Consider the following 25,318-nt stretch of genomic DNA (forward strand, 5'->3'; position numbering starts at 1 on the left):
TGTGTGTGTATGTGTGTGTGTGTGTGTGTGTGTGTGTGTGTGTGTGTGTGTGTGTGTTTGTGTGTGTGTGTGTGTGTGTGTGTGTGTGTGTGTGTGTGTGTGTGTGTGTTTGTGTGTGTGTGTGTTTGTGTGTGTGTTTGTGTGTGTGTTTGTGTGTGTGTATGTGTGTGTGTGTGTGTGTGTGTGTGTGTGTGTGTGTGTGTGTGTGTGTGTGTGTGTGTGTGTGTGTGTGTGTGTGTGTGTGTGTGTGTTTGTGTGTGTGTGTGTGTGTGTGTGTGTGTGTGTGTGTGTGTGTGTGTGTGTGTTTGTGTGTGTGTGTGTGTGTGTGTGTGTGTGTGTGTGTGTGTGTGTGTGTGTGTTGTGTGTGTGTGTGTGTGTGTTGTGTGTGTGTGTGTGTGTGTGCAGTTGAGTGACAGTACAGACTAATTTGTTGTTGACATCATTGTTTTTCAGGAAACTCGCTTCTGCTTTGACGTTGAACCAGACATGACCTCATATCCAGATCCGCCTTGTGGCTGGGGAACCAAAGTCACTGTCACATCTGGACAGAGTGACCTGTCTGTGCCTCCCATCAGTGTGCAAGGTACCAGATTACTACTGTAACACTCCTATATGGCCTATAATTGTGCCTAGGACTGCTTTACCACCATGACCTGTACTTTGCTTGTAAGAGCATAAAACAATCATTTTAGCACAATTAAGTGATACTTTCATGACTGTACTACATGTATTTCATCATTGACATTTGATTTACACATATCACAACCATTCTGTACTTTTTAATCAACACGAGTTGACTGGCTATATGTTAATCATGGCAAAGAGAAGATTTGTAAACTCAGAGTAATACAGAGTCCAACATAGGGGACACTGCAAGTCAGTACACTTTTGAATACTGAATAAAGCATCATATATCATCATTATCATATTTTTAGGTGCCTTCTCAGACACATCTGTGGCCCTGGGCTCAGGCGACAGTGTGGTTCTGTATGCTCTTGTTGAGAAGGACTACGCCTGTGTCGTCGGGGCAGACGTCACTGCTGTCATCTCCAGGCCGTACGGAAGGGACGTAGAGGTCACGCTCAAGGATGACGGTCAAGGTCAAAGTCACTTTAATTCATTTTAGTCCTCATAAAATAACTATATGTTAGCATCACCACTTCCTGTACAACTCTAGGATTCAGCACATGTTGAACCTTTCACAATATGACAAGACTGCTGAAATTTTGCCTCTGGAGGATAAGGAAAAACAAGATGTTTAAGGGCTGGTAGACGATATACCAGAAGAACAAAAAAAAAATGTTACCGTACAGGTTAGCTAGGGTCTAGATCCTGAGCAACAATTCAACTTTCAGTGCAGTTGGACATTTCTAATTCTCTTTGTGCATTTGGCTTGAGAGTCAATGTTTTTTTCTTTTTCCTCCTTTCATTTCAAATGAAATTTAACAGCTACAGTGCATACATTACCCCTTGCTGTGTTAATGTAACATTCCATTGTCATTGACTAAGGGCATTAATCCTTCAGGTGTGGATGCGTATGAAAACGACGGGATCTACTCGGCCACATTTGAGCGTTACCTAGGCAACGGGCGGTACAACATGATGGTGAAAGTCCTGGGCAGCAGCGTCCTGACTCAGGTGGACATGTCATGCGTGGCCGGCGTTTCCGGCGGGAGAGACGTCAGCGAATCAGACAGCGAATCTGTGTCGGATTTTGACAGGTATTTCCTAGCTTGTTTGCCATGTTCATTTATATCTGTGATGAGTTTGATGTACAAAGTTTTAAGATGAAAAATCCATAATGTAGCCTTGTTTTTTTTATCATTGAGAACCTCGAAAGTCTACGGTTAGTTGGGAAAGTAGGTTTTTGTGGTGTTTTCAGTTCACACAGTTGAAACAATTCTGTAGTACTCATAAAATCAAAAGATGTATTTGCAGTTTTATGATTTTGACAGTTGTGGTTTACAGTTTTCTGGAAAGACTGCAAATAAATCCACCACAAACATGTTAAGATCTACAAAATTTCTGTATAAATGGTTTACAGCTTTGGCATCCCTGTCTAGAGGTATATGGAGACGAACTAAGCCAAGCTTGTAAAGTATAATTTACTCACATAATTCATCCACGCCCCTAACCCCCGCCATCTTGTTCCCAGGGTTGTTGCCGTTGGTGCGTTCCAGGTGTCGGGTTATGACGGGCCGCTGGAGGAGGAGGAGGAAACGGACGGGTCACCGGCACCCGAGTCTGAGCCGGTCGCTGTCATCGGTAAGAACTTTTCCTCTCTTCTTCCTCCATATCACCATCAGGAGAAGTTCCATGTTGAAAGCTTCTTTCCTACAACTACATCATCATGATTATGGAACAAGCTTCCTTGTTAACAAATAAACGTATAAATCATGTACTACATCCTTGAGAGGAAATTATGCTGCCTTAATGTAAGACGTTTGTGTTCAATAAGTGTTTTGCCTAGTGTAGGTCTCTCACTGAAGACTGGGCAAGGTCAAGTGTATGTTGTCATACCTTTGGCCCATTGCTGAAGTCACACTTCCCGTGCACGTGAGGTTTTTGGTCATTTTAACTTTAGAAATGCCAGATAACTGGATGAAAGCATGTTGATAGCGCACGTTACTCGTGGGTATAATTGTAGCATTCTAAGGCCACACCAATTTAATTTGTTGGTTCTCGGATTTTTTCAGAAAAAATATGAAGCGACAGGGCGAAAAAAAAATAAAAATAAAAACAGGTCTAGGCATCCTATTATAGGCTTAAATGCTACAAAATGAGCCATGAAGTCAACACAAAAGGCTGGGTTAAAATTTAAACATTGAATTTTGAACTTTTAATCAGACTACTGCAATGATAGATGGGAAAACTGTAACAACTAGGAAGAAAAGGACTTTCCTCAACTGTTGAGGGCAAAACATGAGCATTTTTCAGTTGATTCAGAACCAGAATCATATTTTTTTTTTTTTTTGCAAATCAGAAAAAACGAAGAGGCGAATCCGAGAACCAACAAATTAAATTGGTGTGGCCTACGCATTTTAAATCTTCATAAAGTGATGTGTGTTCTTTTCTAAGCAGCCATGGGCGCCGGTGTGGGTGCTGCAGGCTTGGTGGCCCTGCTGATTATACTGGGGCTGGTGGTGCTGAAGAAGAAGGGCAAACGTGCACAGACGGCGCCATCTCCCACACAGATGCCCATAGATGTAAGGGCTTTCCCAAATCTGCTATTTTCATAACACATCCTAACATATATAAAGTAGGTGATAAGTGATACTATTGGAAAAACATGCATGATATATCCATGAATGGTTTATTATACATAATGTAATTAGTGACAGCCATCAGTCTGTGACAGTATTGAAGAGGTTTCACTTATTACCTCCTGGCACTGATGAGGTATTGTTTTGTGTGTGTTTGGTTGTGACATAGCACTATTGGACTGATTTTCAGAATGATAAAATATCCTGAGATCCTGTCGGTAAGTTCTGGGAATGGTTACCTCAGCTAGGCCCAATGTAAGTGACAGCTGACCAGAGATTGTGTAAGAGGTAGATTCGGGGAGTGAAATCCTGCCATGAACTTCTTGAAAAATTAAAGGCAGTCCACTCACAGCTGTCAGCTGTGATGGATTGCACAGTTTCCTGTGACATGTTCAAAAGTTCCCATGAGGGTTTCATCAGGCTAGAGTCATCTGGTGGAACAAGTGTGAGAGCCATTTGTCAGGAATATGACGGCTACTCCAAAAAAGTATTGGTTTTGTCTAAGTTCTTCAAAGGTGGTGTTTTGTCAGCTAAATTGCTTTTAAACAATTGCAATTAAGAAATCAGACATTTCAGACATATGGAAGTGTGACTTTTGCTAGTGATGCGAAAAAAGAAAATGGTCACAAAAAGTGAAGAAGCCGCAAAGTTTACAAAAGATGTAAAAAAAAAAAATGCAACTCTTTGGCCATTTTTATACTGTCTCATAATGACTTTTGAAAGATATTGAATGCACCAAATAAAATGCCAATCATTTCCCAAATGTCTTTCCCTAAAAGACTCATGGCTTTAGAGGTCTGTTTCATCAATTATGGATGATTTCACCTTTCCCTTCGTTTACTTAATTCTGTGTTTATTAATTATTCATATAAGTCTGCCGTCGTTCACTTACTAGACAGGTACAGTATTACTAAAGGCCTGTACTGTCACCAAGACTTGTTATTCACTGAAGGTATTGTCAAAATTTATACGTTTACATACATATTGGTGAATATCTTATCTATCTTTGTGGTTGTTGTTGGGCTAGAAGAGTTGGAACAAGCAGTTCAACTTGTGATGCATTCATTGTTATGATATCTGTACAAAATACCCCTGTGTTGTTGCCATCTGTTTGTAATTCAATGGAGAAATGCTTCAAAATACCACTGTTTGCATTAAGTATGCTACTCATAGATGTACAGGCATTTCTTGAGTACACCTTTAGTTACCTCAGCTTCTTTGTCTTGCTGTTTTGTCTTGTGTCATTATACACTCTGTGAAAAGACACACAGTGCGTTGCTTTCAAATTCACAAAGGCATGACTAGTCCTACAGTAAGACTGTTTCAGACTGTGACGTAACCTCTGCCCCTACAGGACAGCTTCAGTATAGAAGACGAAGAAGAGATGGGGATAGCCAATGGGACAGATGAGAAACAGGAGGTGATAGAGGAGCAGGAGGAGGAGGCTGAACCAGTGGCAGAACCTGTGGTCCAGAAAAGGGTCAGTCAGGAAATACATGTACATGTAGTTCTTCTTACACAGAATTTTGCTTTCCTGTAAGAGTTGTAAAAAATAACTTTTGCTTTACAGGTGGTTATAGACAACATGACCTTTTTCCATAAAATTCACTTCACTTCACTGTAAGTCTAACATTGGTCTGGAAATGCACTAAGTCTTACTAATAGGTAGATGTAGACATCCAATCCTTGCATCAGGTCCATATTAATGTTTCACTTGCATTGGATAGTTGGTCTGTGGTCCAAAGCTGCTTCAATTTGATTAAGTGCAGAAATGTTGAGCTATTTGAGCATAATCGGCCGTTTTAATTCTATGTAGGACCGCTCTAATTCAAAGTAGAGCACAATTGGAGCATTTTAGTTCCACGTGATGCGTTGTAGACACTTGGAATTTATTGTAAAGCATAATCGCTACTGTAGTGTAATACGTACCCGGCTCTCAAAATTTAGCGTAGAGCGTTGTCGGGACCCCCCATGCAGACCCCCATTTGATTAACGAAATACCTTACCTTCCGTAGACCCCCACGCCCCCTCCGCCAGTGCCGGTTGCCATGCCAACCGTGGAGGAGCCTGTGATAGACCCAGCTGTTCGGGAGGAGCAGAGGAGACAGGAGGAGGAGCGCAGACGGCAGGAGGCTGAGAGGAAGAAACAGGAGATGGAGAAGGCCAGGAGGATACAGATGGGTGAGGAGCAGATTCATCACAGGGCTTGAAATATGGGCCTACCAGCCACAGTTCAGCTCTGGAACTCCCTCCCACAGGACATTGTAGCTCTAAAGGACAGACACAAATTTAAGAGAAGTGTAAACCGTCACCTCAGTGGTATTGGACAGCGCCCTTGTGACAGCTGCTAAGCTGAGACTGACATTGCATAGATTAAAAATAAAATAGAAAATATCTATATCTACACTGGTGTAGGCAACATTCAAAACTACCTGAAGCAGACAATTTTACCTGCACCACTGTTTCTTTACCTTTAATTAGTCATAAAACTTTCCAATGTTAGAAGAAATGCTAGTTTCTGAAAGTTCTCTGCTGTTCGTCAGTCGACAATGTTAACACCATTTGGCAAATTATGAGAGACTCTTGTTCTGCATATTTTATGTTATGCTCTGTCCTGTTATATTTTGTACCATATTATGTTATGCTATTTTCTTTATGGCTATTAAGTCCCATTAAACAGCTTTAAACCACCTTGTTTGTCTACTTCTCTGTTTCCCTACAGAGGACCAGCTTCTGAAGGATGTTCGCCGTGCCCTGAGATCAGGTGACCGTAAGGAAGTGTCTGCAGCTGAGGATCAGTACAAGGCAGGCGGGATGTACGATGATGCCAACATCTCGCCGGAGATCGCCAAACTTCGCGAGATCTGGAACATCACAGACGGTGAGCACATCAGCAAAACATACTTTGTCTATTTGTTAGATGTTTGGTCACTGTTGCATCAGAATTTTGTCTGTTGTAACTGATATCTTTTCCAATTCAACAGTTGTCTTAGTCTGTAGGAAGACACCATTGCTAACTGAGGCAAAAAGCCTCCATGATTGTACTTATTTTCTGTATGTTATTCAGCAATGGGTACCTATGAAGTGTTTCAACTAAGCAAAGGATGATTGATAATTGTGTACAATAAAGTCGACTTATTAACCACAGATTGTTATCCACATTGTGAAAGTACAAACTTCTTCATATTAAACACAAGACATATAAAATGCAATACTGCATGTCTGTAAACCATTTCCCCCCTGTGTTCCAGGTCTGAAGGTGGCTATAGCAGGCAGGCGGATTAAAGAGGTAGAGCCTGCCGTGGAGATCGCCCGGGCAGCCTGCGAGAACATGACCTCATCCGGCCGCATCACCCTGCCTGCTGACATCACCAACAAGGCTGAGAAGGAAAAGGTATTAGGACACCAAACATCCTCTATTCACCTTTGTTGAGCTGAAATTCTTGAGAATTTAACACAGGAAACAAGCTTTCAGCCTGTAGAAAGTAAAACAGAGTATTGTCCTTGGTGCTGAAAATATAGCTGTGATTATGTCTATAGCCATCTGTAAAGATACTGTTTTTCTTGATAGCAGCATATAAAAGTAGAGATATTTCCATGCCAATGTGGGCTGGGGAAGGAGTATCCAGGTTGTTGCACACTCACCGGATGCAGTCCTTGCAATGACTGGCAAAAGTGCTGATCCAATGACTACAATCGTCATCAAGAAAAAACATCCAACATTTTCCTGGTATTCAGTAACAGTGTACATGGTGTCTGACACTCCTTTTTTGCAATCAGTTGGAAAATGGCTTCTCATAAGCTAGAATTGCATGCAGATGTATTTCTTATTACTTCCTGAATCTATCAAAAAAGATGACTATGAAACCATAACAATCCCCCCCCCCGCAGGTGAAACAGGAAGTTGCTGACCGTAAGCAGAAGGCTCTGGAGGATCTCCAGGTGCAGGTGGAGGAGGGAGAGAAGGTGCTCAAGACGCTCAAACACCTGGAGAAGCTGCGTCATGAGGTAACGTGGTGGCTATCATAAAGTCATGGTTATGCCCCTACCATTGGTTGTGTACTGTCAAGTCTAGTGTCTAATGGTGTAGAACTAGGGTTGGAAGTTAAGAATTAGCCTGGTAACAATTTCTTAATCTAATCTAATATAGAATAAAAGGAAATTTCTACCTTAAAGCCTGTAAAATCAAATTGGCTTTGATTTACTGTACACATGTAAAAATGTGAAAATGCATTTTAAAAATGTGACCCATGAAACATGCAATGGAAAAGCTCAATACATTCTGTAAAGTTTCTCTTCTGTCAGTCCGACAATGAGACATCATTACAAACTTTTCTTTAAGGTTAAGTCTTCAGACTTTTAAAGTTATTTTCAATTTCTTATTTTCTTAAGTTTAAGTCTTGAGTCTTCAAGATTCTTGACATATTTTTCTTGTATTTTCAGGTTTTGGAGATGAAGCAGAGCACAGTTGCTGAGATCAGGAACTACGGCCACCCCCCTCCCCAGGTCCACACTGTCATGATCTCAACTTACCTCATGCTGGGCACACCCGAGAGCCAGACACAGGTCTGTTTGTCTGTTTGTATTTTGTTTGTGTTTCCTTTGTTTAATCTCTATATTATTTGCTGAAACAACCATTTGTAGTCTAGGTGTTTGTATATCCCCTTTTCATCACATGGCTGTTTGTTTGCCTTCATGAAGACGAAAATCACTTCATGGCTTTTAGAAAGGAAAAAAGGGGTCAAATATGTATCAGTGTCTGTATATCTGGTATAACCACCCTTTGGTGCAACACACCAGCTTCAATGGTTGAGTGCTTGCATCTTCCTTTGTCTTTAATTGCATTTTGTTGGCTTAAATGATATCTTATTTTCCTCCAGAACTGCCCTTAGAAATAAAAAAAGGGGTCAAATGTGTATCTGTACAAACCAGCTTCTGTATCTGTGTCTGTGAAGCTATATTTCTTTTTTTGCATTAAATATCTCCAGAACTGGCAGTGTTCAAATGTGTACAAAATGTATCTGTTCAAACCAGCTTCTGTATCTGTGTATCTGTATCTTTGTTTGTTTGTTTGTTTGTTTGCTTTTGTTGCTTTAAATATCTGGTATCTCCTCCAGAACTGGCAGGCAGTGCAGGCCCTGATGGGTAAGACCGGGAAGCAGGGGATAAAGCGGATGGTGGCGGAGTGTGACCCTGACATGATTCCCCGCGAGAAGGCCGAGCGCGCCGCCAAACTGCTGTCCGAGTTCGACCTGGCGCAAGTCCGCGACGTCAGCGCCGGAGCTGCCACGTTCTATGTCTGGGTATGTTGCCACGGTGATGTGATACTCAGTAAATGCAGACACTTTTGCGGTGGTTTTATTTTCGTGGTTCCCTCTTGAAGAAAAATTGTAACATGGCAAATCTGTGCTTTATACTGTACTACATGTACAGAATTGTTTTACTTGTAAACTTCAAACTAATTTCTCCCTTTTCCTCCTACCATGAAATAAAACCACTGTAAAGGTTTATGCATTTACAGGAGATTGTTCTTCTTCTGGACCTTGGATTACATTTTACCTTAAAGCCACTACAGGCATGTATGTATATGGACTGGCCTTCACAAACTGGCCAAAACATGCTTGTAGAGGTTGTAAGGTGAAATGTTGAAAAGCCAAGATTCAGAAAACTTTTCGTAAACTCCAACTTAATGTGGAAGTAACTTCTTATACATTGAATAATCATTAAAACCAAGTGTGTTATTTCCTCTCATCAACCATAACTTTTTCTTTAAAAAACTTCAAGGGGTAAGTTTTAATTCCTTTATTTTCTTTACATCTACCTGAGCTAAACTTATCCGAGTCTTCAGTTAAGCTTTTTTTGAAAAGGACTTAACTGTATGACCTTGCTGTGACCTTGACCTTGCTGTGACCTTGCTTGACCTTGACTGGAAGAAACCACTTTCCGCAGGTGAAGCAGACTTGTGACGACATCCTAAGATCGTGACCCAGCAGTCCGTTCAGATTGTTGTGTGGTGTGTACTGTCGTAGACTTTCTTCTTTTGTAGAGTTACCGGGTAATGCATGAAAGTTAAAATGCTCTTAAATGTAACAAAAGTTGCAGACCAGTACCAAATCACACTTAACAGACTGAAATTGGTTGAAGTTACTTGCCAACTTGTCAAGTTTACTACCTTAGTCTAGAAACTGAGTGTCCAATTTTTACCTTTTGATACTCCTTCTTAAAGTTTGATTCACTAAAGAAGGAAAGATGGTGATTCTTTTTGAATATTGTTAAATTCTTAAGTTGAATTTTAGCTTAAATTAAGAAAATCTAGACTACATTCTTCTACCTTCCTCTCACCTGAAAATAATCTAGTATCGAAGTATGTTGAGTATGATTTGGACTGGTCTGTTCAAACTGTTTTATTTCAGCCACACTAAGGGAACACCATGCATAAAGAGAGACCAGACAACGGTGAACCCTATGAATGTAAACTCACTGCAGATGTTAAACGCTGCAAACTCACGTAAACCCTAGAGTTAAGCATTTGTCCCTAAGAATCCCTGTCCTTTCCTGCTTTCCCCACTTTTACCCAAAGCCTTTGGTAACTTGCAAGACCTGTATAACTTTTTATTGTTTGATTGATGTTTGTTTGAGTTGGATTTTTTCTTCTTACTATTCAGGTCTAACATAAAACATTCCTTTTTTTGCGAAAAGGAGAAAGCAATTTTTGTCCAAACTTACTGTTAAGCCTTAACAAAAACGCATTATCATTCAATTGTCACTGCTTTTTGGGTAGTCCTAAAACTTAGTTGAATGTGGTTTGGACACAAAAACTCTTTGAATGTTGCAAATTAAGGAAATGATGAAAAAATTTGTTTTCAATTTCGCATTCAGCAAAAGCTCCAAAAAATGCCAATAACTACATGTATGGATCAAGGGATTTGTTACATAAAGCAGAAAGAAATCACATTCTGACACAGTCCTATTAATTTTCTTTTGAATTTCAACAAGTTCTCTCAAGGACCCCAGCTAATATTTCTCTCCTGTTTCACAGTGTGAAGGAATGATAGAAGAAGCGAGGACCCGACCAGCTGATGGAGAAGAGTGAGACTAGAGGACACTACATGACACAACTGTTACTGTTACTGTTCTGTGCAACAAAGCATTGCATATAGAGTAAAATATACATGACTTGTGTAACACCCAAACTTGTCTCAGTTAGGGGAACTGGGTACTAGTATCATGATAGTCTGATAATAAAACTCAACTATCAGGCTTAGCAGTTATGAAGATTTTTAGCAGAGGAGAGCTTTGTATATTGCTAATTTTTGCCTAATATTAATCAGCTATACCCAAAACCCCTACAAGAGACAACGTTTTCAACTTTTGGTTCTATGAAATTAAACAGGCTGTTCACCAATGTAGCAAACTACAGTACAAGAAATGTATCATAATAAGATGTGTGTACTTTATATGTTTGTTGAAGTTTGTTGACTTTGTTTTGACTTGCCTTTGCCTACTGCGTTTGTTAACATAAGTGTAATTGCCGGATGGGTATATTTCAAAACATACCCTTGCTACTGAGATAGTGGAAATGTAAATAAGCTTTTTTATTCCGAAGAAAGTCAAAATCTAACAATTATCAATTAACAAAGAGCAAAGAGTGTATTTCCTGGGATGACAATGACATACTAATGATGTACAGAGGAAGCAAAAATATATTTGATGCACAAACTAGATCTACACGTCAACCGGAAAAAAGCCAACACCTCTAACCTATTGATGCATTTGCAATTTTGCTTCTAGCTGATGTGCCTTGCGTGACAAATTCTATGATTGTGATAACAGCAAGTACAGAGGCCTGAGATAATACACTGGGCCTGATGAAGTTTGAGAAAATAGGAACGGGTGATCTTTATTGACACCAAAAAAGTACAGTGATTTTCGTCTACTGAATGGATGAAATAATGTATAAAATCTGGTTTATAAAATGTAAGAACAAAAATCCCAAATCAGGATAGTTCAACACAGTCTCTGACTGAAGTAAAGAAACCAATATCTTAAACATATACTTAACACAATAATCCACTTTTCCGTTTAATACAATGTATATACATTACTAAAGTGCATAATGTAATGCATATAAGATACTACAAAAATATGTGAGAAATGTATCATGTATATACACTAATTTTCTTGTGGTGCTTTGTGGTGCTTGGTTGGTATTATGAAAATTATTTAGCTTTGACAAAGTTTATTAAACACCCATAATTTTACAATTCCTTCCTTTTTTACTCATCTTTTTGTAAAATTGTCATTGGTTTTGATTGCATAGTCTTAAAATATAGTGCTGTCAATCTTACTTTTTTTATATTGCTCTTGATTAGTATAATGCACAAAACCACCCTAAGATAATTTGCAATGTCCACATCCATTACTTAAGTCCCCTGAAGATAGTTCTCTCACTTGATAATTATGTAGTATGACTTCTACACCCACCATCCTTACAACAAGATGTACATTTTTTGTACCCTGTCAACATTGTGTTGTTCTGATGTTCTGGTTTCCGAGTACCAACAATTTTTTTGTGGACAGGTCACTTTCTCTATGTTTCTGTTACATTCTGTACCACTTTTCTATATCTGTTCACATCCCCAGGTTTACTCCCAGGCATCATCATCATCTGTCAACCATGGTCCCTGTAAATGATTTTTGTCAACTGACATGTATCTGGTCCCCATACCTTTCTACCCTACAGTGTTCTGCAAGCTGAGCTCTCCCCATGCCTGCCTACTCTACTGTTTACTGTAAAGTCTACATCTTTAGCTTTCAGCAAAGAGATTTCTAACTTAGCCATCGTGTACCATGAACATCTGAACTGTACTCTAAGTAGTAACATTACGTTATACTGAAAATATTTCAGAGATCTTTATGATTTTCTTTCTCAGCTGAGATGTACTCTGTCCCCATGCCTGTTTACTTGACAGTGTTCTGCATAGTCCACATCCATAGCTTTGGTCTCAGCACAGAACTTTCTAATTAAGCCTTTCTAATTTAGTCTTCAAGTTTAACTTAATGATTTTCTTTCTCAGCTGAGATGTACTCTGTCCCCATGCCTGTTTACTTCACAGTGTTCTGCATAGTCCACATCCATAGCTTTGGTCTCAGCAAACAGTTTCCTTATCTCCTCCTGGGGAAACGACTGCAGAGCGTTCCTGAGCTTCTCAAAGTAGTTCATGGGGGCAGGGGTGCTGAATCTGTAGCTGAAACTCAGGGAACAGCCGGAGACAACTTCCGTGTGATGCCTCATGCCCACGTACCACAGCATGATCTCTCCTGCAGACAAAAAATTATTCCTTCATTTATTCATCTATTCCTTATCCTAATATCAGGTATTGGGTTGAAACAAGGCATTCTATGCAATTAATCAATTTGAAAGTATTTTTAATCTGCTTCGAGACTTTATTCAGAAAATTATGCAATGCTGTGTATACTAAAGAGTAATTTACAATAATCTATGAAAAAATGCCTGCCTATCTGTGTATGTAAAATCATTTATGATAGAGTAGATGCCTTACATTGTCTCCTTAGATATAAATGAGAACTTCATCATTGCAAAATCTTGCACATAAATTTGCAGGATAAAGCAGATTGGAGGGAGAAGGTCTTGGACCAGGAAACCCCAAACTGATGATGATGATGCAGTTTAAAATCTAGAAGATTATTGACACAGCTCAAACTGATATGTACTCTATGCAGCTTGTGCTCAGTACATCATCAGTATAGTGGCAAGATATTTACTATTTGTGTAACATACATAATGATGACCTGTACGCCTACTCATCTGTCGCAGCGACAGGAGATTCCAACAACATATATTTATCTAGGGATCTCTTACCAGGGTTCAAGGTGAAAACCATAGGCGGAGACCACCTGAGCTTCCCATCATGCACCTCTGGCCAGGACAGACTCCAGTTCTTCACACCTGAGAACTGGGAGGATGATTGACACATGTCAATCACTTGTCAAGGGTATTTCACCAACAACTGTAACAATTCCTTAGAATTGTTCATGCATGTGCAAGCCTATCAGTCAGGTACATCATGTGTAAGACATTCTTTTATATGTAAAATCTATATACTAGTATATCTTCTCTTAACATAAATATGATTAATTTAATAGCTTTAATCCAGTGCAATTTCAGGCTGGCAAAACTGGATTTTCAAAGTCAATTTTCCGGCCATACTTTTAATGTAGTATTTAGTAGAATCAACCCTATCCCATTAGCATACTGCGGCAAAAATGCAATGTTGCTGATGGAAAATGGTTGCTTGTCATATTGTTCTAGATACATGTATTTAAGGGACTCCTCATGTAGCTTGTTTAGGGGTTGTCTCAAACACAAGTATGAAATGATTACAGAAATGGCAGCAAATGTCAATATTAGACAGATTTCCTCATTCAGAATATCTTCTTTGTTTTGCCACCCTGAAGTTGCATTGGATGCCTTCACCTGTGGATGTACACACCTGTACAGTCATGAAAGTTTCGCAGGTCTCGTCCAGGTGAGGCGACACACCTGTCCCAGGTGTTCCTAAGAATCCAGTCATCATGGGTGCCCTGACGTGTCCGGCCGTGCTGGCGGTCAGGCTGCCCTCAGGTAGGAAGTACGGCTCCGGGACCTGGGCTAACCAGTCCTAGGGAAAAAATAGTAGAAATCATCTACAATTATACATACATGTAAGGTTGTTGATATAAGGTTGTAAGGAGGACTTCTACCACCTAAACCTACATAACATCAACCCACAGGAAAGAGGCAAATGGCAGGCTGCCATCAAGCCTCAGCATCATTGTGTAAGCACGTCTTACCCTTAGAAGACGGGGAACAACAGACGCTAAACTGAATAGAGAGAGAGTGAGTAGAAGTTTATGACAGAAACCTAATTGTAAGTTACCTCATAAGCAGACTCTACAACAGGCTTTTTTCTGGCTTTCACAGTGGCTTTTATCCATAGAAGTGATATACTGTAACTTGTGTAAGAAAAAGTGTACTCCATAATAGATATTAAGTTACCACTGCTGCCTTCATGTTGGTGTCCCAGAATGTGTCGAAGTAGCCGCTGGCACATTTCCAGGAGTCTGGGTCTCCTCCGTATACTGTAGGGATGTCACCAAACCGGATCTTATGGCCTTTCTGAGGGTGAAAGCATTTAATTTAATATTCATAAATGAATTACAGAAAAGCAAAGTTGATAAAACTTCGTTATTGTTAGGAAATAGCAATTATTACATTAAGCACACCATGTTGCAGTACAATAGGTGGAAAGAACACAAAGAGAGAAAGGTTGTTCCTTACTTGCCAGTCAAAATATTCAGCTGTGGGGTATGTCTTGATGAAGTAGTCACAATCAAATCTGTTCAAGCTTTCCCAACCTAGAACACAAATTAAAAGTCCTATTTTCCTGTAGTTTTATACAAAGTACCAGGTACTGAAATAAATGGGCTTATAGGTCAAATATAGGCCATTTGTGACTTAATCATATTAATTTTTCATGATAGAAAGGGTAGACATTCTTCAATTTGTTGCCAGGGTATACAGCCATTACTTCACCTACCTAAATCAACGTCACTAAGTGACCAAGGACCAACTACGAAGGATCGAGGACGCGAGATGCACTTGGATGCGAACAGCATTTAATCACAACATGGTTGTACACATGGAGTCAGATCTTAAGACTAACCATGGAGGGGATTCACAACCTATGAGCACACGGGCTCAGGGATGGGCATCAAGTGACCCGTGACGTCATACTAATAAACATAACATAGTGGCGCAAGCTTATATTGGCAAGAAGTTAAGTTATAGAATATGTAGCTTGCATGCCATCAGTGATGATAACAGACTCTCCTGCTAACAAGTCTAACATAGTCTTCCTTATTACTGATCCTGATGAGCAGAGAAGACGCCACTGCAAAAACTATGAAAACAAAACCACTGCAAACGTTTCAAGATTTATAGTACCTGTATTTTGTAGAGCAGTTCTTGTACCTTGCATGCCATCAGTGAATTTGACAGACTCTCCTCTGTTCACCTAACAAAGTCTTCCCTACTGATCCTGATTTATAGGCCAACCAAGTGTAGAGCAGATTGAAGTACATGTACCTTGCATGGCATCCGTGATGATGACAGGCTCTCCCCTGTTGACCACCATGACAAACTCCCTCCTGCTGATGTTGCTGACTCGGCGGATCTGTCTGTCTGACGGCTGCTGCAGCCAGCGCCGCTCAGCGTGGGGGATCCACACCGGGCACGGCGAGGTGAAATGGGCAGCTAGGTCTGTGGGAAAAAAACTATTTCTAACATTTCTAAACCATCTGTGGAAACACTAGAGATGCTTTATGACAATGCCTCACAGTGCTAAGGCAAGGTATGGGTGAGTGACTGTAGCAGCTGATGAGGAAGAGAAGAGCATGTAAGGTTGTGGCTTTCTAATTGGAAATTTGGGTTGGACATAGTACTCTTTTGCTGGTGTGGGTCTTTGTACCAAGTTGTGCTTTGGTGCAAGTGTCAGGTTGAGGTAGAACATACAGCAATGGCTCAAATCAATTGTGTTACATACATCTCAGTATATATTCAGTTCAGTACAGTACAGTACAGCCTCTGCAATTCAGACTGGTTTGTTTTGAGCCAATATCGGGTTATACATCTTATTGGTAAGCGTGTTGGGTTCTTTAAGCATGCTTCACGTGCAAATTTACTTACCAAATGCCACATCTGTGACCCTCTGTACAGCCTCCTCCCCCAGTACAGACACAGCCAGCAGGGGGAGGCTGAACTTCCACAGAACAGCCAGGGATACAGGCAGGGTCAGGGCCAGGACCAGTCCAACTGGCACGCTCACGGGGGAGGGCAGCTCCTCTTCCAGCGAGGTGGAGCCGGCTTTTCTACCAGGCATGATGCTGCGATGTCAGACAGTTAGTGGTTCTGATGGTCGATAATTTGTTGGCTTCGGTTATGTTGCTGGTTGAACCTGGGGAAAGAATAGTCATCCCAAGAATTTATTTCATAATGGGACAATTCAAGGAACAGTTGTTCTGCAAAGGTTAAAAAGGCAATCATGAGATATATTGTAGAAGGTTCCAAAGCAAAGGTTCTGAGTTTGAATCCCTGGCTGTGTTGTTCCCTTAGAAATGGCACGTTGCACCTGTTTTCTCACTTGACTCAGGTGTAAGTGAGTACCTTCTAAACTACGAGTACACATGTACCGTTGGTTAGGGAAGTCCTCTTGTAGGCGCTTTTAATACCGGTCAGTTATGTGAAACAAACAAGAATTTTACCATAACAGAACGTATAGTTCTGAGCTGCACACATCGCTACACCTGATTTACCTAACAACAACCACAAGCAAAAAGTCAACAAACCGCGCTTGGATGAACTTGGATAATCAGTACTTCGTGGTCTCCCTTAGCAACGAGATATTCTGTCCTATTTGGTGCTTCTGAAATGCTTCTAGAAACGTTTAAATGAACATTCAAACCTTCCAAACGCCTATAGATCTAGATCCACTTCTTTCTGGAGCGATTTTGATACATTTCTGAATTTGACCCACTTTCACGCTTGTCGCCAAATCAGCACCTAGGACAAAGTCACTTCCGGGTATCGCAATTCGGCAGAAATAATGTTCGATTTTACGACAATTTTTGTCTGTATCTGTACTAAACTTTATCATTAGCCATTCAAATATGACAACTTTCATGCAAATTCAAAATTGTACATTTTAATCTATGTGTAATGATAGAGTTATAACAAAAAGCAAAGTTTTTGGTAATTTTTTCTTCAGTGTCGTAAGATATTTACCGATTTACGTCACTGTTTTCATGTCAAAGGTTACAGAGCGCATGGGAAGACGTCCGCACACATTTTTGCTGCGCATTTGCTGATATTTTGCTAAAAAAAACGACTTATTTTGCGACCATGGGGAAGATCAAGCGTGCGCGACAGAAGTATCACACATCCGCGGTGAAACTGGGCTCTGGAGCCGAGGAGAAACTAGAAAATGCTCCCCAAGCGACGAAAGTAAGAATTTCTTCTTTACTCTTGGGGGGAGGGGTTGATTTGGTATTTTAATGGTACATTTAATTAGCAGAGAAGATGAGAAACCCTTACGTCTATTGACATGATGATCCTGTCAACAGTGCGAAAGTTTTTGTTGGTGAAGTGTTGGTGTTCCTGTGAAAAATTCTGTTATTGACATGATGATCCTGTCAATAGTGAAAACATATCTGTTACTGACAGGATGGTCCTGTCAATAGTGAAAACATATCTGTTGACAGGATGGTCCTGTCTATACTGCAAGCTTTCATTGCAATTGGCCGGTAGACTTAATAGATATGATTTAGTACTACAGTAATTTAGTCGTCACAAATTGACTGATGATAATTTTATGATAATTCGGTTTGCACAATTAAGCAGATGAAATAGATTCATAAATTTTTCAAACTCACAGTCACTCAGTCTCGTAGCCAATAGTGATAATAGTGTTAGTGTATAAAACATACATGTATCTGTGGAATGGGGGCCTACATGCCCTTTTTCGTAGAGCATAATCGGCCGTTTTAATTCTACGTAGGGCGTAGACGGACCGCTCTAATTCAACGTAGAGCATAATTGCGCATTTTGCGTAGAGAATTCTACGTAATGCGTTGTAGCCACTTGGAATTTATCATAAAATGTAGTTGACAAGTTTCCGAATTCAGCGTAAAGCGTTGTCCGGACCCCCCCCCCCCCCCCATGCAGGCTCTCTAGAATCTGGACTGCCGAATAATAAGTTCAGATGGAATTCTAGCATGTTTATACAGTATATGTAAATTACATTGTCATCCCTTGCTAATGTTGATTTGCTCTCTATTGCAGCTGCCGTCCCTCCCCCTCCCAGTAGGAACCCCAGTGTTCCCCACCTCAGAGCTGTTCCGCGGAGCTGATTCGTCGGACCCTGTAACCTCACTGTCCGTGGAGCAGGACAGGCAGAGCGTCGTGTCGGGCAGGTCCATTCGCACGGAGGGGGGAACCAGGATCAGCAAAAAGGACAAGAGGAAGATGAGGCACGATGTCTTCTTGCAAAGTGAGAGCTTGGTGATTTTTTAAACTAATGCATTTTTAATATCAAGGAATGGGCAATCTACTGCTTCTGTGACATTATGCAGATAGAACATGTGATTTGATGAGCAGAGGATCGTATGTGCAAGAGCCTAGGAGTGAGTGAGTGAGTGAGTGAGTGAGTGAGTGAGTGAGTGAGTGAGTGAGTGAGTGAGTGAGAGAGAGCATCACTAGTTCCAGAAAGTTTACTGTGCCCCCAGTGTGTGTCGAGGGATGGTTAAAGGGCCCTGATATACTATAGTAGGATTTTTTCAATATTCCTCTTGAAATTAAGTTTGGTTCCATGTCCAAGATTCTTACTGTAAATTGTCCAATGACTGAATGTCTGTATGACTCTACATGATATATAACTACCAACAGGGAATCAGATAGGGATTTTGAAGCTAAATGTTGATCCCCTTTTCCCCTTCAGAGCTGGAAGCAGCCCACACGGCTAAGAGGAAAGCGAAGGAGACGAAGCGACGTCAGCAGACGGCCGTGGTGGGAGACATGCAGCCGCTGAAGGACGCCCTGCCACAGCTCACGGCCTTCCTGGAGCAGCAGCAGGGAGGGGCGGCTGCAGCTGAGGAGAAGTAAGGACATCCTGCCTTTTTATAAGGGCTTGTCTATTGTTACATAATCCTTCACTGCCAGTGGCTGATAGGGGGTTCATGGACCTCCTCCCCTAGCCTGGTTACCAAACCTATTATAGCTGCCGAGTCCTATATCCTCTCTGCACAGAGCGGAGAGGATGTAGGACTCGGGAGCTATAATAGGTTTGGTAACCAGGGTACTCCTCCCCAAGAGCTTGTAGCCATACACCTCTAACTCAAGAAAGCCATTCCCAATCCCAGAACTGCCAATAGGAGAGCTCAGGATTCTTTGTGTTGTTTCTTTTCTCATGGAAGTTATAGAATTGTTGTATCAAACTTTACTTCATCCAATTTATGTAGAAAGATGGGGTTGACATTCATGACTTTTCCTGGAAATGTTATTAAGTATTTTCTACATAACATGTTCAAATGCCTTTGCCTGACAGTACATTTATCAGCTGTTAATTGCTGTTTCATTTTTCTCAGGAAAGAAAAGCAAGGAACACTGAAGCCAAAGGAAAGGAACAGAATTGAGTAAGTTGACATTCTTTGTGTGGATTTTAGGCTATTTGTATTAGACTGATGATTGCTGTTCTGTTTTTGTCAACTGTTCCAGCAGTTTAAATTACATGTTGTATAACCAAGGAGGTTTAAAATCAAATATAATATAATATGGCCCAATTTTCTTCTTTGCAGACAAGAAGAGCTGTCCAGATTTCAGCAGATCCTGCAGCACCCCCAGTACAGACAGAGACCTGTCTCAACTATCATGGAACATCTGAGAAACAAACTCTCCAAGGAACAGGACAGGAATTGAAGACACTACTTGAGACTTGTCTCAAGACACTAATCTATAAACTAAAGAACAGGCCATGGATTTAATGTCTGCAGCAAGGACAAAACCTGTCTCAAGTACTACTAACAGTATCATGGAACATCTAAGAAATAAACTGTCGAAGGAATGGGACAAGTTATAGATTACTTGAGACGTATTTAAAGACCTTGATTTTTGTATAACTTTTTGACACATTGAAACATATAATCCAACTTATGTATAAGGTACATAATACAATAAACTACAGTGTACATGTAACTATATAATAAGATATAGCTATAAACTTACAACAATAACTTTAAAGCTTGTTAATTATGAGCAATGAAGTACATGGACTGTTTTTGCTACGGTATAAAAGAAATAAGGAGAAAAGAACACCTGTATTTGAAGAAATAAAGTATTTTCATCCTACCATCCAAAAACCTGAGTGTATCTGTCTTTTTGGTCTTTATTCAATGGGGGGGAGGGGACTTATGTCATGATTGCTCTATTGCATACTCCACTGGCCTTTTCTTTTTCAACTACCACAACACAGTTTTCTGATAGATGCCTTCAGAAGAAGAAGAATGGTACTAGGTTGTAATTACTTACCTAAGAACTCAATAGCTATCAGAGAATTGTGCATAGTTGTAGATGAAAAAGAAAAGCTTAACAGAGTCTACATTTCCTGAATGTAGAGCCTAACAGATGACACAGACATTTGCACATATACCATGTTGTCCAGTTTATTCACCTGAGATCTGCAGCCATAAAATAAGATGCAACACTAATCATAATCCTGAATGTAAGACTAAGTGTTACAATCAGAATACTACAGTAACATTTTTAGATTCAATACTATAAAGGAATGGCACAATGATTGTAGCAGTACATAATATGTCAAATGACATTGTTCATGTAATGGCAGCTAGAATATGGCAAAACTGAATATGGCAGCCTCTCAAAGATATTAATATACTTTTTCTAACTAATGTGTAACTTTTTATAAACTTAAAGATTACTTACTCCATATACAACTGAACATCTATAGATTTTTAAAAAATAGGTTGACTAAAATTTCAAGCTAACATAAGTTCAGGGATCTCTTCAGTTATGGCACAAAGTTTTAAACTCTTATGCAAGTGAAATACTTTCCTTATAATGGTCATCATTTCATGCATTACTACATAATGCATCATTGTCATTGGTTAACTGCAGCACAGGTAATTGTATGTTTGTTTCAGTTGCTATGATGTAATGGCTTCAAGACTTGTATTCATTTATATATTGGAATATCATAGTACACATATTGGTAAATGATCATATAAGGCATTGAATATGATAAGTACAATACTATAGCTACTAGGCCAAAATCTTTCACCCAAGCAAGAGGATAATAGGCCCCTATAACCTCCTTTACATAAGTTACCCAGTGTGCAAATATTATATGGGTGAAAAGTACATACTTTTTCAAGCTAAAGCCTCCTATCACATAATTATAATGATACTATTTGTCATTTACTAGTACATAGAACATTGCAATTGCATTGACTCTTAATTTGCACTACTATTGTATGCAACACTTGCACACAAAGTGAAGGAAACCTTGGACTTTTCATTCCCTATAGCATCTCTATGAAACATCTGCTTTCCTGCACAAAATGATTTGATTGTCTAATTTATATCCTGGAAGTGTGTTGTGTATTCTTTGCTGTTTGCCAATTTCCAATCTTACTGACTAATAGAAAAGTGTTTAAAACACCTTACAGACTCTTTACTGCTAAAAATTAATCCTTGAGATAAAATTTGTTTCCTTGGTAGACTAGATGATCTACACTACTTTTCAGTAAGTATGGTGGGTTACCAGTTCTTTAACGTGCTTGAGGTGTGGCTCTCCTCAAACCCAGGACCTAACTGAAGCGAGGTACTCATTTTCACCTGAGTCAAGTGAGGAAATAGGTGTAAAGTGCCTTTCCCAAGGGCACAACACTGGGGCCCGCCTGGGATTTGAACCCAGAACCTTTAGATTCACGAGTCAACCCTAAGCATAAGCACGCCTTGTCATCTAGTATGGCATTCAAATTCATATACTGTAACCTAGGTTAGATCTTTGGTACACAAATCAATCACTTTTGCTAAAAAAAATAGTCCATAAACATCACTCCTTTGTTATGCTATTGACTTGAATTGGACGTATAAAGTGTTGTTTGCTACAATAAGATATTTATAATCATTCTCAGTATAGAGCTACAGTTTTATACAGATTATATAACAGCTAATGACCCACTAAATAATCTCCTTAAAACTGAAATTCTACAATAATTAAAAGCAATTCTCCTCCAATCATCACAGAACCCCCTTTAAATCTACTGTTTCACAGAACATTTTTGAAGAGTAGAAAGTTTTTCATAGGAGGTGGGAGGGGGAAGTCTTGGATAACATTGTCCTCTGATCTCACTTCCTCCAGTGTTGTGTGTATCTTCAGCCTACAGAGTCGCTGCAGGCTGGGGTGGTGCTCTCATGTACCTGACAACAGTTCCTGGCACTTACTGCCACTCGCAGCTACCTCAGCTGGCGTCTTCCGTTCCTGTCCTTAGCGTTAAAATCTGCCCCTGCTAGTAAAAGCAGCTCAACCTCGCGCACTGAGTTTTCCTGAGCAGCCCGGTGTAGTGGTGTCTGCCCAAAGATGTCCTTCGCGTTAATGTCAGCCCCGAATTCCAGCAAGAGCTTGGTGGCGGCGAAACGCCCCTTTTCTACAGCATAGTGCAGCGCAGTCCTGCTGTAGACTTGTGATGGAGAGAGTACCGATCGTTTCGAGACATGCTCGTGGCTTAGGAGTGATGCGATGGTGTAACAGTCGCCCTTCCACGCAGCTTGCTGAAGCGCGGTCCACCCTCGGTAAGTTTTCATTGAGGCGTCCGCTCCCCTGTCCAAGAGCAAACCGATCACATTGTTCTTGTTGTTGAACTGCGCAGCGAAGTGGATCGCAGCCCAGCCGTAGGGATCACGCATGCGCAACGATCGTCCACAGTTCCCCCTAGTCAGCAAGATGTCCACAACTTTCAAGTGTCCGTTCTTCACAGCACAGTGTAGCGCAGTCCTCCCGTCTTTGTCACGCACGTCTAGGTCACCATCAGTGTCCAGAAGCTGGGAGACTTTTCGGTAGTGTCCGGCTGACGCTGCAGTGATGAGGGGTTTTCTTGTTGCTGTTTTCTTCTTGCCCATGTCGGTGTGCATTAGTGGCATGGATGTCAGTGGTGCTGGGAATGGTACATCACACTTGAACTGCAAACTTCTGTAAAAGGAATAAAACATCACTGTTATATTATGGTCATTTCTGCTTAGGTCTAGCTGTATATGTTTGTATCTTGAGCGAATTGATAATCATATCATGTCCATACCAGAGTTATCTCCAAGCATACATGTATGTTAAGAGCCTGAACAGATGAGACAAAAGTTGCAGTCTTGTTCTTACTGGAATCACGTTTGCAATGAAAGCTAGCCTTGGTACAAGATGCATAATTTTACAGCCAGTTAACTTCAAAGAACGTGATAATCGCAAACATAACACATGATCAAGACTTGTTTATAGGCCCAGAACAACAAATAGAGCTAAAATACACACCCTAATCAAGTCGAAAAAGCATCACACCAAGGACATTATACATGTCCTTGATCACACTGACTACTGCATAAAAGTTGTCTGAGAGACAAAACCTCCCACTGTTTTGTCAACCACGCCCCCTTCCAGGCACACACACCCACACATATAATACATGTATAAATAACTATAATGATAATAATAGTATTATTATTATTATTATCATTAATACATTATTTAGAGGCTGATCAATCATTTTGTTATTAATACGATCTAAATAGTCTATAGACTGACAAAAACTATAGTAAAGTTTATAAATAATCTCACTTCCTTCGTCTTACCTAATATTATGCATGAACTGTATCGTCTTACACTTTTACATTTAGAAAGCTAGCCTCAGTACAAAATGTAACATTAATTTAGAGTCAGCAAACTTCAATTAGGGCAAAAATTAGAATGTAGAAACCAAACACAAGATCCAGACTAATGTTTACACCACCTAAGGCGTGTTGGACCCTCTCTGGCCAATGGATACTGCCTGACCAATTTGATACTGTCTTATGCCACCCTAGGATCTGCTTGGAGATCCTACTAGTAGGGTGGCAAAAGATCAGCCTGAAAAAGATATCAAGAAAATACCTGTAGCGTTTCTACAAGCAACCAAGGTAAGGTAAACCTCGTGTATCTTTCTGTATGTATCGAAACGACTGTATCGAAAAGGCGATGTATCGAATCGACCTTGATACCTTGGAGATTAGTCTGAGTGACAAAAGTTCCCACAATGTTTTGTCAACCAAACCCCCTTCCATGCACACACACATAATACTAGTATAATGAGGACATGAATTAGAAGTATACTTAGAACTCTCAAATTCCTAAAATACCTATGCATGCATTGTATCGTAATAGCTGCACTCGGCATAGGTGTAATTTAGAGCCAGTCAACTTCAATGAGCGTGATAATTAGAAACCAAACACAGGATCCAGACTTGTTTTATTTTGTTTATACATAGACAGCAGGATCAACAAATCGAGCGAAACACACACGAAAATCAAGGCTAAATACACATGAGCATGGTACCGATAAATTTGTCAAATTTGATAAATTTTAAAGCTCTCGTTGTTTACTGAAATTATGAAACTACACCCCACCCATGTACCCACGCCAACCACACACAGACACACCCCCAGACACTATTATCTAGAGTTAGATCCATAAAAAAGGGGAGGCCTAGGTGGTCTATACGTTGTAAATTCAATACATAAACAGTATAATGGGTCTCTAATCTTTACATATCCCACTTCCTTGCGTCTTTATCCTTTGCGTGTATCTTCTTGTGTGGTTGCAAAGAAAGCTAGACTCTGAACAACGTGTAATTTAGAGCCAGCGAACTTGCAAAATTATTATCGTGGTGGATAATTAGCAACCGGAACAAGCTTCGCTCGGGACTTGCTGCTACATCCGGAAACGATCAAGACTCTCACGCCACGTTAGACTGAAACGTTGCACAATTTTACTGAACTAAGAACACAGCGTAGACACCATGATTTCCTCACCTATAGGCCCTGATCTTGTGGCTTGGACCTTCCTGCAAACCGCCTACGGGTCTTGGTGAATTGCACGATGTTTTGTAGGCGTCCCAGACCGGTTTAACCACGTATGAAATTTGTCTGCTCAGCTGTCTGCAGTATGTATGTTATCACCGTCTGCCGCAAGCCGGCACCGACGCTTAGAGTTTACGACAGTTAAAAAAAAAACTTACCACCTCTATTCATCTGTCAACGGTTATACATATCTTAAAGTTTGTAAATACTGGTAGATAGCACGAATTGCGAAAGAAAATGGTGTTGATGTTTTGAATCTATTCCGGATGTGGCACTGTCGTAAAAAAGAGGCTCCAGCCGTTTTACGTTATTTGTGGTTAT

At 40.3% G+C, this 25,318-nt stretch overlaps 4 protein-coding genes across 6 annotated transcripts in view; 2 read left to right on the forward strand and 2 right to left on the reverse strand.

Moving 5' to 3' along the window:
- Window positions 1-10,475, forward strand: part of LOC109462137 (epithelial chloride channel protein-like) — a 22,795-nt gene extending 12,320 nt beyond the window's left edge. The window contains exons 8-21 of the mRNA XM_019758630.1: window positions 454-583; window positions 936-1,100; window positions 1,526-1,721; window positions 2,156-2,265; window positions 3,082-3,206; window positions 4,618-4,743; window positions 5,279-5,444; window positions 5,986-6,144; window positions 6,515-6,657; window positions 7,155-7,271; window positions 7,707-7,829; window positions 8,381-8,566; window positions 9,213-9,276; window positions 10,303-10,475. Coding sequence (XP_019614189.1) covers window positions 454-583; window positions 936-1,100; window positions 1,526-1,721; window positions 2,156-2,265; window positions 3,082-3,206; window positions 4,618-4,743; window positions 5,279-5,444; window positions 5,986-6,144; window positions 6,515-6,657; window positions 7,155-7,271; window positions 7,707-7,829; window positions 8,381-8,566; window positions 9,213-9,248 — 1,782 coding nt within the window. The 3' untranslated portion in view covers window positions 9,249-9,276; window positions 10,303-10,475. The remainder of the gene's footprint in view (window positions 1-453; window positions 584-935; window positions 1,101-1,525; window positions 1,722-2,155; window positions 2,266-3,081; window positions 3,207-4,617; window positions 4,744-5,278; window positions 5,445-5,985; window positions 6,145-6,514; window positions 6,658-7,154; window positions 7,272-7,706; window positions 7,830-8,380; window positions 8,567-9,212; window positions 9,277-10,302) is intronic.
- Window positions 10,476-11,698: 1,223 nt separating this feature from the next.
- Window positions 11,699-16,889, reverse strand: LOC109462206. Of its 3 annotated transcripts, none has more exons than XM_019758733.1 (8): window positions 16,787-16,889; window positions 16,012-16,269; window positions 15,412-15,585; window positions 14,605-14,681; window positions 14,323-14,442; window positions 13,778-13,945; window positions 13,147-13,240; window positions 11,699-12,584 (listed from the first exon to the last, which is right to left on the reverse strand). In XM_019758733.1, exons 2-8 carry the CDS (start codon window positions 16,202-16,204, stop codon window positions 12,337-12,339), a joined length of 1,074 nt encoding a protein of 357 aa, XP_019614292.1. In that variant the 5' UTR covers window positions 16,205-16,269; window positions 16,787-16,889; the 3' UTR covers window positions 11,699-12,336. The 3 variants fall into 3 exon arrangements, with proteins under 3 accessions (XP_019614292.1, XP_019614291.1, XP_019614290.1); XM_019758732.1 differs by having other exon boundaries at window positions 16,012-16,279; XM_019758731.1 differs by having other exon boundaries at window positions 16,012-16,279; window positions 16,671-16,889.
- A 237-nt stretch (window positions 16,890-17,126) lies between these two features.
- LOC109462208 (protein FAM207A-like) lies at window positions 17,127-22,300 on the forward strand. The gene is made up of 5 exons (XM_019758735.1): window positions 17,127-17,325; window positions 18,163-18,370; window positions 18,818-18,977; window positions 19,464-19,511; window positions 19,674-22,300. The coding sequence occupies exons 1-5, from the start codon at window positions 17,224-17,226 to the stop codon at window positions 19,792-19,794; spliced, it is 639 nt and encodes a 212-aa protein (XP_019614294.1). The 5' UTR covers window positions 17,127-17,223; the 3' UTR covers window positions 19,795-22,300.
- Window positions 22,301-22,353: 53 nt separating this feature from the next.
- On the reverse strand, window positions 22,354-25,102 carry LOC109462138 (serine/threonine-protein phosphatase 6 regulatory ankyrin repeat subunit C-like). Its single transcript, XM_019758631.1, has 2 exons — window positions 24,950-25,102; window positions 22,354-23,086 (listed from the first exon to the last, which is right to left on the reverse strand). Exon 2 carries the CDS (start codon window positions 23,035-23,037, stop codon window positions 22,354-22,356), a length of 684 nt encoding a protein of 227 aa, XP_019614190.1. The 5' UTR covers window positions 23,038-23,086; window positions 24,950-25,102.
- Between the last annotated feature and the right edge of the window lie 216 nt (window positions 25,103-25,318).

The sequence above is a fragment of the Branchiostoma belcheri genome, unplaced genomic scaffold (genome assembly GCF_001625305.1).
Source record: "Branchiostoma belcheri isolate BF01 breed outbred unplaced genomic scaffold, Haploidv18h27 scaffold113, whole genome shotgun sequence".
Lineage (NCBI taxonomy): Eukaryota > Metazoa > Chordata > Leptocardii > Amphioxiformes > Branchiostomatidae > Branchiostoma > Branchiostoma belcheri.

What these genes read in the sequence shown, in the direction of transcription:
- LOC109462206 (XM_019758733.1), bottom strand. Translation starts at nt 16,204, where the DNA reads ATGCCTGGTAGAAAAGCCGGCTCCACCTCGCTGGAAGAGGAGCTGCCC. An exon ending in CATCACGGATGCCATGCAAG is followed by an intron (nt 14,682 to 15,411) that starts GTACATGTACTT and finishes TTTGTGTTCTAG; the next exon opens with GTTGGGAAAGCTTGAACAGA. An exon ending in CTGAATATTTTGACTGGCAA is followed by an intron (nt 14,443 to 14,604) that starts GTAAGGAACAAC and finishes TTTCACCCTCAG; the next exon opens with AAAGGCCATAAGATCCGGTT.
- LOC109462208 (XM_019758735.1), top strand. Translation starts at nt 17,224, where the DNA reads ATGGGGAAGATCAAGCGTGCGCGACAGAAGTATCACACATCCGCGGTG. An exon ending in ATGCTCCCCAAGCGACGAAA is followed by an intron (nt 17,326 to 18,162) that starts GTAAGAATTTCT and finishes TCTCTATTGCAG; the next exon opens with CTGCCGTCCCTCCCCCTCCC. An exon ending in GCACGATGTCTTCTTGCAAA is followed by an intron (nt 18,371 to 18,817) that starts GTGAGAGCTTGG and finishes TTTCCCCTTCAG; the next exon opens with AGCTGGAAGCAGCCCACACG.
- LOC109462138 (XM_019758631.1), bottom strand. Translation starts at nt 23,037, where the DNA reads ATGCCACTAATGCACACCGACATGGGCAAGAAGAAAACAGCAACAAGA.